Source organism: Quercus lobata, chromosome 4 (assembly GCF_001633185.2).
Source record: "Quercus lobata isolate SW786 chromosome 4, ValleyOak3.0 Primary Assembly, whole genome shotgun sequence".
NCBI lineage: Eukaryota > Viridiplantae > Streptophyta > Magnoliopsida > Fagales > Fagaceae > Quercus > Quercus lobata.
This window is the reverse complement of record NC_044907.1, coordinates 87,094,200-87,104,613: the sequence shown is the minus strand read 5'-3', so window position 1 is coordinate 87,104,613 and position 10,414 is coordinate 87,094,200. Positions and strand designations below refer to the sequence as shown.

Genomic DNA, 10,414 nt, shown 5'->3' with positions numbered 1-10,414 from the left:
GCTAGAAATACTATAAATTTTATTTCATAACTTTTACAAATTGATGTGACAATTAATATGAGTTGTAGATGTTAACAACCTATTAAATGTATTTTGAATTAATTTTTGTGATTGGTGATACATCTTTATCAGCCTCATGTTGTTTATAATATCTCTAACATCATTTATTTAAATATTTGTTTATTATATTCTTGAAGTGCCATTAATCACATTCATTGCTACATTGTTTGTAAGTTTTATTTTTAATTTTAGTAAAATTTGTTATACTTTAGCATTTTCCCCAAAAAAGAAAAGAAAAAAAAGAAGCATATTACAAAGTAAAAAAGAATGAATTTTTGTTATAAAAAAGATATTAATTATAAGTTAAATATTATTTAAGTGATAACAAAAAGCCTTAATTTAAATATTTCACCTTAGGCTTCCAAATTTGTTGAGTCACCTCTGCGCATCTACAACAAATCTCATGGCCCTCTCCTTTCCAAGTAAATGATTTTGGGATAAGTACCAGACAAGGCGAATGGCACCTATCAGAAGAAATCATTTAAAAAAAAAGTAAGGAATACATAAAAGCATAGTTTAATGTAATCCAAGTTAGCCTTTTAAAAAGGATATTCATCCACTAAATCGTCATCTGTCAGCCTTGGCCTTCAATCAAAGTCATTACCATCAAGTACAATAATATTGAGAAAATGGTGTCAAGGCAAATAATAAACTGAAAGTAATAACAAATCTTCAAACAGGAATGCCGTAAGAAGAAAATGTATATGTGAAAATGCAATGTGGCATATAAAAATAAAATAAAATCGTAATCATTCTAACAGACTAGCATTGAAAAGTAGGGCTTGGACTTGCAATATAACTTACATAAGAAACATTATTAGAAGAACTAGTCGCTAACCCGTGCGATGCACGGGAAAACTATTGAAAATAAGATTTTAAAAAGAAAATTTTATTAATTTTAGTTTATATCGAATATTTATTTATGGTAGTTTAAAATATTATTTCAAATCTTCATTTCATTTTATTTTAGTTGGAATAACTTATATAATTAAATGAAATGCTTATAAATAAGAGATGACATTAATAATATACTATATATAGTTAGTGATTATTCAAGATATCATTCAAATATGACAATTTTTTGGTTCTAAAAAAAGAACAATATTAATGCATTTAAATACAAAATACTATATTGTCCAATAGATATTACAACTTTAAAACTAAAACATGAGTAGTGATTTTTAATGGATTGGGGTAATAGCACAACTTTTAATAGAAAAAAAAATTTGATTTAAAATTTTTTGGAGTATCACTATATTAAAAATGCCGAAAGGAAGCAAGAAATTCCACTGAAAAATGCTACAAATACATTTGGGTTTTTTTTTTTTTTTTTTTTCAATGAGCAGGTACATTACTGTTTAGTAGAGTCTTAATACATGGGGGATGCTCCTCCATCCAATACATCATTGTCTAGCAAACCCAGCTAGTTCTTTGCTTCAAATGCTATCTTCTCTGCTGGTCCGTTTGTTCAAGGAAAGCCACAAGAGAAAAATATATTCCTAATAGAAGAACCAACTACCAAGTAGTCTAACATCATTAAGGATGTGGCCAATGCTCAAATTGGTAGGTCCAGCTGACTTTACTTCATCTACTAGACTATTAAATTCACACTCTATCTCTACTGCTTGAAGCCCCAAGTCCATAGAGGCCATGTACACCCTTCAACAGGCTATCTAGACTGATTATTTCTCTAAACTTCCATATATTCCACAGCAAATGTATAGGTTGTTTGCACCAAATCCACTACTAACTTCAAAGTTTCATCCACATGCCTTTGGTTTCGATTTGACCATAATAGCCAACCTCCACCGCAACTAATACAATCAACTGAATTGGTTAAAACAATTATCAAATATTGGGATATAAAAATACAATCAACTGGATTGGTTAAAACAATATATCACCTGAGAATATAAAAATACAAAACTTGGTATTATGTATATGATACCGTTGAAAGATTTAAATATCATTGCAGGCTTCTTGAATTCCACCCATCACAAAAGCCACGGCTTACATCAAATTGGCCTTTAAAATCTTGATCTCCTTCATCCCTAGAACTTGGAAAATCAAATTTCTGCACTAATTGAAAATTTGTAAATATTTCCAACTATCATCTAACGATGAAATTATTATATCTTTACAAGAACAAAAAGGAAAACAAAGACCAAATGTTCTATGTAGCAAATTTGAAACCTATCACCAAGAAAAAGAATTAAACCTATTGGAAATTCATTAATTGGTACCAATGCAAGTAATTGGTACGCTAAAATATACTGATGAGTAGATAATGGTGACGATGAGAGAATAAAACTTTATAGGAAAAAAATAATATGAATAAATTACTTGTGTATGCTTTGAAGCTACTACCATCTCTATCAAAATTTTGAGGAGAAAAATAGAATGAAATCTATTAATAAAATAAATATATAAATTTCATTATTGATGCATCGATTTCTCTAATGTTAAAGTGAAAAAATAATATTCACTCTCACAACAACTCAAAACATTTACTTAATATATTATATCATCCATACCATCCAGCCACCACTTCCATTCCGGGTGATCATCTCTAACCACCCTTTGAAATTTTGTGGTTGCCTATGTTTCCTACCCAACACAAAATTCTGCTCCCCACCATTAAAAAAAACTTCGCAAATAAGTCTTGTCACATTTAGAGATCTCAAACCAACCATTTTCATTGTAGAAACCGAAATACACACTCAGTAGTTCCACCACTATAAATTATACAACAAATTGAGCTATAGCAAATATTGGTAACACAAAATCTCATAAAGGATTTAAAAGTATATTCCAAGAGGAAAAAAACAACAAATTTTTAATACAAATAGTTAGAGTCTACCTTTTAATTTGGAGTATGTACATGTTTTCTTAAAGAATATAATCATATGAAACTTGAAAGCAAGTTCAAAGAATAGGTGCAGTACATAAAAGCCAGTCATTCATTTAAGTTGGAGAAAAAAATCCATTCTGGTTCAATTGAAAAAGCATAAAAAAATGACAGTCATGTTTTTACATCACACAAAAAATGACATTGAGAAAATAAGGCCAACAAATACATCTCACCCTGATTAAATCAACAACACAATATCACATTCCCTACTTATCTTCCTCCTTACCACTCTCCATGTATTATGACTTCTAGAACAACAACAAAAAATCACTTACAAATTTTATCAAACGATGTGTAAGAAAAAAAAAAAAAACTTAATGAAAAGAGAGAATTTTAAAAAGAAAAGAGAGTACCATGTTGAAGCAACACTAGCATCAATATAACCAAGGGTTGTTTTTTCTCTCAAGGCCTGTGCAGGCTCCTTTGTGCCTAAAAATTGAAAACATAAAATGAGGTTTTTGTAGGTACCTATGTATTTTTCGGTTATGAAGTCAACAGATTAAAAATATGTAATATGCCTTTTGATTTTGCATAATGATAGAGGTATTTGTTAAAGCTTGCTATTTGTTAAGTCTCTCTTAAACCTCTCTCTGAATCTCTGCCTCAAATTTATAATATCTAATACCATGCCCATCTTGCATAATCATATATAAATGAGTTATATAACTCTCAAACAACTATACTAACCAACCCCGACCTTAAAAAAAAATTCCCAAAGAATCCAAAATAGCGGTAGTCCTAACATAACATTCAGTAGGCTATCATATAAGACAACCCAGAGATTATAACAATTTATAAAAAGAGAAAACCAATGTAAATGAAGACGACAGTAACACTATATATCAAACCAAAACAAACCCAAAATTGAAATCATATAGAAGAATCCCAGGAAACAAAAATCCAATAAAAATTGCATAACCTAAAAAAGGGAAAAAGAAAATCCAAACCAATGTAAAATGAAGATGAGAAAAACACTATATATCAACTAAAACAAACCCAGAATTAAAACCAAATAGAAGAATCCCAAGAAACCAAAAATCCAATAAAAATTTCATACAAAAAAAAAGGGAAAAAGAAAATCTAATTACAAAAATTTCGTGATTCTTCTTTGCCATAGATTTGACAACAAAGTAAGAAGAAGAAAACGTGGAAATCTGCAAAGAAAACAAAAACAAAAACAAAAACAAAAACAAAAAAACTTAAATCCAGAGCAACCCACAACCACAAACCAACAAAATTCCATGAAAACATAAACAAAAAAACTTAAATCCATAGCAACCCATAGCCACAAACTAACAAAATTCCATTAACAATTGAAGCAGATAAAGAGAGAGCAATATATAGAAATTAAGGAGAGTAAAAAACATGTTTTAATTACCTCAAAATAAAACATGATGGGCTGGATTGAGTGACGATGGAGAGGTAAAGAGAAATCGATGCAGTGGTAGTGATCCATGGTGGTGGTGGCAGTGGGAGGATCGAGTTTTGGTGTGCCAGTGTATAATAGAAAACAGAGAGGTTGTAGGGTTTAGACGTGAAGGCTAAAGAAAGAGTTGTAACTTGGATTAGGGTTCTAAATTGATAATTCTAATATAATATAATACTAATAAAACGTTAAGAAGAATTTAAAAAAAAAAAGAAAAGAAAAGAAACACTTAGTCTACGTTTTAGCTAAAAAACGTTAAGAAGAATTAAAAAACATTTTATTTAGCAAAAACGTTAAGAAGAATTAAAAAAAAAAAAAAAAAAAAAAAAAAAGGTAACGTGAAAGCTGATGGGGTGGGGGGGGGGAATAAATGGAAAAATTCTAATATAAATAAAACATCAAAAATAATTTAAAAAAAAAAGGTGACATGGAAAATTGTGGAGCTAGCAGAGACTTCGGTTTTATATATATATATATAGATATATAGATTATCTTTATCTTTATATATTAAGAAGATTCAGAAAGTTAGTTATTTCCATTTTGCCTTCCAAAAATGCTCCAAATTTAATTATCATTATTTTCTAAAATATTAAGAAATGAGGTTAAAATTATAAATTGACAAAATTTTAAAAATATTCCTATAAAAAAAAGCTACCCCATGTCCCTTACAGTTATAGCATTACAGGCCTAAGACAAAAAACAATTCCTACTTCCTAATAAAAAGGTTACTTCTTCCTTCCCACTGCCCAAATTCTTTTAAATTATATATATATATATATATATATATATATATATTTATATATTGTAAGGACACAATTTGTAGCGACCCAAAAAAGATATTGGGTTCGTACATTTAAGGGCCCTAACAATATCATTTGTAGAGCGTGGGCTTGAAAGGCTAGGCCCGGGTCACCGAACAGCGGTCAGCCATGGTGTCTATGGAAATTTGCATGAAGGTGAACCTGACGAATTTAGCAAGACCTTCTTCCGGTGGCAACATGAATGGTTCCGGTCTTTAGACCTCGTCCAAGGAGCTTAATGTTATTATTCTCCTCTTCTTCGACTTCCTCGCCCCCTCTCCATTGGTTCTCCTTCTCTTTTATACTAGCATTTACCCCCCTTCGAGTGTCCATATGTAAGCTTTACTTTCTGGGGTTTAGACTTGTTCTATCAGCCCATACCTGGAGTGGTTGGGAGTGGTTGTAAAAGCTGAATAGCATGGTGAAAGGCATGGACCTGTCAGACGCAGAGTTCTTTATTGCGGTATTGGTAGCTTTTTCACTTGGCCTACTCCTGCACTGAGCTCGTCCCTTCCTTTAGGCGTTCTATGGGGTGCTGAGCATAAGATCGTCCTCTGCCATATCCTTGGGCCTATTTTGGGCTTTCATTATGCGTCCTCGGCAATAGTTCTCCTCGGCTTAGGCCTTGGGCCCTAATGTAAAGTAGGCCGGGGCCACAAATTCTCCAGCCCCACATATATATATATATATATATATATATATAAACTACCCACATCACATTATAAAAAAAAAAAAAAAAATCCATACAAAAACCAATTACAACTTCAGGTAAAAAAAAAAAAAATTCTTTCATTTATTTCTCCTCTCTTCCCCTTTCTAACTTTGTGAAATGCATAAGGAACAATTCTAATAACATTAGATCAAAAAAATCCAAGCCCACAATATTCCTTCAGTTTTTTCTTCATTCTTTCATCATATTTCCAACCGATACTATTTTCTTCTGCACTCACTATTTCATATACTAAATTCTTCTCAATGGTAAAGCATTTTCCTATTGAAATTGGTAAGCTTTTGAACAAAATTAATTTATATACTACTTTCTCAATTGAATTATATTGTATATTGTACTTTATCAACTATGAATTGATAACTCTATGATTTTTTGTGCTACATTAACCATATGAAAGGTATCAGAGAAAATTTAGTTATGAATAAAAAATTATAACACTAAAGGCTCGTTAGAAGAAAGCCAATTATAAAAGCACCCAGGAGAGAGAGAGAGAGAGAGTTGTTTTTAAAAGCTGGGTTGAGTGAAACCCATTTTTCATGGCCGGAATGGTGTCTCTGCTAGATAAACCCTAGAGCTTCATGTCATATTTGGGAATAGGGGCTATAGAAATATAGTGGGAAAAGTTTGCTAAATAGCATAATTTTAGGAAAAATTTGTTAAATAGCATTTGATCAAACTTGTTTATCTATGTAGCATTTTTTTGAAATTCAAGTTTGTCAAATTTAAGTTCCAAAAAAATGCCACATAACTAAATAACTTGAGTTTCACTTAGAACTCGAGTTCCAAAAAAATGCTACATAACTAAATAATTTTGAACTGGTGCTTTTTTCCTAAATTATTCCTAAAATTATGCTATTTGGCAAAAAATGCAAATATAATAGGTTTAACTCACAACTCTAGCTAGTCGGTCAGTCACAGCCAACAAAAGTCTAAGTATAAACGTAAAGTTCAATGGGCCTGAGGCCCTCTTTCCTCAAAGCCCAACTCTACTTTTACCCATGCAAATGTGTCTGAGCCCACCAAAACCCACAAAGCCCGATGGCCATTAGAGGGAGACTAGGTTGAGATCTCGTATACGTGAAACACAAGAATACAAGATACGTGAAACACAAGAATACTAAAGCCGCACATGGCAGTAGGGTTAGTAGTTGGTACTATAAATTCAGTTTGTAACAAAATTTATTTTACTGCTCATCCTAGAATACCAAACCACAAGAGAGGATCATAATCACAACCTCTTTCTTTTTGGTTTTTAAATCAACCTCAGAGTCCTAGAACACACGTGGAAGAAAAACCTCCTTCAGGTCTGTTCAATCTTTTTTTTTTTTTTTTTTCAATCTGTGGTGATAATATTAATATTAGGCTTTGCTTAGGGTTTTATTATGTTTTTGCTTTTTGTATTTTTGTTTTGTGCTACGTCAATCAATCTGAATACCTTTGATTCTAAAGTATTTGGTAATGTATTTGCAGAATTGTGTGTTTTTCTCTTTGATTTTTCATGATTTCTAATGATTTTTTGTTGGATATTTCTGATCATAAATTATGTAAGAATTGCGTGATTTACTGATTTTAATCTATTATTATTATTATTATTATTATTATTCTGGTTTGCAAAATTGTTGGATATTTTTGTGGATTTTGAATTGATCTATACACTATTGGAGCAATAACATATCTAAATTATATTTAGGAAAACATAGAAACTGATTTGACATTGTTTTATTAAAGCATTTTGACTAGTAAGAATTTTTGAGATGATATTTTAATACTAATTTGGCAATAGTGTTTCGAAAGGATAATTGACGAATAAGTTTTAATTTTATACTAGTTTGGCATTAAAGGAATGTTTACATTCTCAAGTGCAGTTTTAGCAAGATTTGTTTCAAATTTCATGCGGTGGTAATTTGCCTATATGTACAAGCATATATAGTATTGTCAAGTAGACACGGTTTCAATTTCACTAGAATTTTTTGCGAAGCTTGAAGTAGTTTTAGTGTCTGTTATCTAGCTTTTTACTAAAAACTTTTTGTTGAAAGTGTGCCAAAGTATATTTGTAAGCTGTACATATTACTCTTAGTATTTAGTAATACCTGTTCTATTAGTCTCATGATAAGTGCTACTGCTATGTTGTAGTAATACCTGTTCTATTAGTCTCATGATAAGAGTGCTACTGCTGTGTTGTTGTCTCTGTGTGTATCATAATAATATGTATTAGGCGGTATTGTCTCTACTTACCTTTTTCTTAACCAAAAAAAAAGGTGGTATTGTCTCATTTTGGCCATTAACATGGCTGAAGAGTGAAGATAGACATGGATCTTTTAGTGCATGTTGATATCTTCTTGTTGGAAGATTTGAGCTTCACTTGAAATAGGAATTCTGGATAGTGTCACCTCGTTGATATTTAGTTCATGTTGAAGTAGTGTTTTGGAGTTTCTAGACATAACTTATCATTGGTTCTGATGATGCTTTTTTTGATTCACCAATTAATACACTGCTGCCATGAGTTACTGCATCTTCTGTCCATGAATATGTGACCTTTATTTTGTCATTTATCTTTTACTTTTCTTATTCATAATCGAGTTTGGAATCCTAGCCAATATGCTCTTCTCTTTTTTGTTCTAAAATGTGAGATGATTTTATCCTCTTTTTTTTGTGCAGGTAATCAACTACTTTTTCTGTCTAATATCACAATGGCAGATGTACAAGAAGCTGATAAGAACATTGAGATTTGGAAGTTCAAGAAATTGATCAAAGATCTTGAAGCTGCTAGAGGCAATGGTACAAGTATGATTTCTCTAATCATGCCTCCACGTGATCAAATATCCCGGGCTACCAAGATGTTGGGGGATGAGTTTAGTACTGCATTAAACATTAAAAGTAGGGTAAATAAACAATCTGTGCTTGGGGCAATTAAATCTGCGCAGCAAAGACTTAAACTTTACAAAAAAGTTCCTCCCAATGGGCTTGTGCTCTACATGGGAACAATTGTAACTGAGGATGGGAAGGAAAAGAAGGTCACAATCGATTTTGAGCCATTCAGGCCAATCAATGCATCTCTTTACCTTTGTGACGACAAGTTTCATACTGAAGTGCTGAATGAGCTTTTAGAATCTGATGACAAGTTTGGCTTTATTGTCATGGATGGTAATGGGACCCTTATTGGGACTTTGAGTGGTAATACCAGAGAAATTCTTCATACATTTAGTGTTGACCTTCCGAAGAAACATGGAAGAGGAGGGCAATCAGCCTGAAGGTTTGCCCGTCTTCGGATGGAGAAACGCCATAACTATGTGAGGAAGACAGCAGAGCTTGCCACACAATTTTTCATCAATACTTCCACCAGCCAGCCCAATGTTTCAGGATTAATACTAGCTGGGTCAGCTAACTTAAAAACTGAGCTCAGTCAGTCAGCCATGTTTGATCCCCGTCTTCAAGCCAAAATATTAAAGGTGGTAGATGTCTCTTATGGAGGGGAGATTGGTTTCAATCAGGCTATTGAGCTGTCCTCGGAAATCCTGTCCAATGTGAAATTTATTAAGGAGAAGCGCTTGATAGGCAAATACTTCGAGGAGATTAGCCTGGACACTGGGAAATATGTTGTTGGCGTGGATGATACACTGAAAGCTTTGGAGATGGGTGCTGTTAAGATACTTATTGTATGGGAAAATCTAGATATTAATAGGTATGTGATGAAGAATAGCACTACTAGTGAGATTATCATAAAGCACTTGAATGAGGAGCAGGAGGCTGATCAGAGTAATTTTTGTGCTCCTGTTGGCTCTGCTGAGTTAGAGGTGCAGGAAAAGATGCCTCTGCTGGAGTGGTTTGCTACTGAATACAAGAAGTTTGGCTGCACACTTGAATTTGTCACCAACAAATCTCAAGAAGGATCCCAGTTCTGCAGAGGTTTTGGTGGGATTGGGGGAATACTCTGCTATCAGCTCGATATAAGATCATTTGATGAGTTTTCTGATGATGGTGAAGTTTATGATGCTTCTGAAGATGATGGTGAAGTTTGTGATGATTCTGAATTCGAACCAATCAACAGTTTCCCAATGCTTGTGCAGGGGAATGGGGGAAAAAGGACTGCACCAGTGCAGGAGATCGAGGAAACACCCAAGGAGCTTCATTAAGTGATTTCATTTAGACGTTAGATTGTTCCAAAAAAAAAAAAAAAAATACAGGAGATATGTTTACCTGATTGGAGCAGCTGGGTAAGAGTCACATGAAGAATAATGTGCTATATCAGGTGCTTCCATTGCTTTGGGAATTTGATAACGTGTGAAATTTATTCCATTATTATGACTTTAGTTTATGTTTTTAATTCTGTTTAATACATTTATTATAATCCTGGTCATTTGTGTTAATGTTTGATGGATATCCTTGGTGGTTTTATCCTAGTTTTGATACTATAATAAAAGGTTACTGATATTAAGTTTTGGGTGCTGTTTCTTGCTGAGTTGTGGATGGGCTGCTGCTGCTTTGGT

General features: G+C 32.6%; 2 protein-coding genes across 2 annotated transcripts; both read left to right on the top strand.

Annotated features, from left to right (window-relative positions):
• The first annotated feature begins 7,157 nt into the window (after nt 1-7,157).
• On the top strand, nt 7,158-10,106 carry LOC115987828 (eukaryotic peptide chain release factor subunit 1-3-like). The gene is made up of 2 exons (XM_031111433.1): nt 7,158-7,231; nt 8,586-10,106. The coding sequence occupies exon 2, from the start codon at nt 9,197-9,199 to the stop codon at nt 10,058-10,060; it is 864 nt and encodes a 287-aa protein (XP_030967293.1). The 5' UTR covers nt 7,158-7,231; nt 8,586-9,196; the 3' UTR covers nt 10,061-10,106.
• On the top strand, nt 8,618-9,178 carry LOC115986058 (eukaryotic peptide chain release factor subunit 1-1-like). Its single transcript, XM_031108921.1, has one exon. The coding sequence runs from the start codon at nt 8,618-8,620 to the stop codon at nt 9,176-9,178; it is 561 nt and encodes a 186-aa protein (XP_030964781.1).
• Nucleotides 10,107-10,414: the final 308 nt, after the last annotated feature.

Bases quoted from the DNA above. Each gene is read 5' to 3' on its own strand.
- LOC115986058 (XM_031108921.1), top strand. From the start codon at position 8,618: ATGGCAGATGTACAAGAAGCTGATAAGAACATTGAGATTTGGAAGTTC.
- LOC115987828 (XM_031111433.1), top strand. From the start codon at position 9,197: ATGGAGAAACGCCATAACTATGTGAGGAAGACAGCAGAGCTTGCCACA.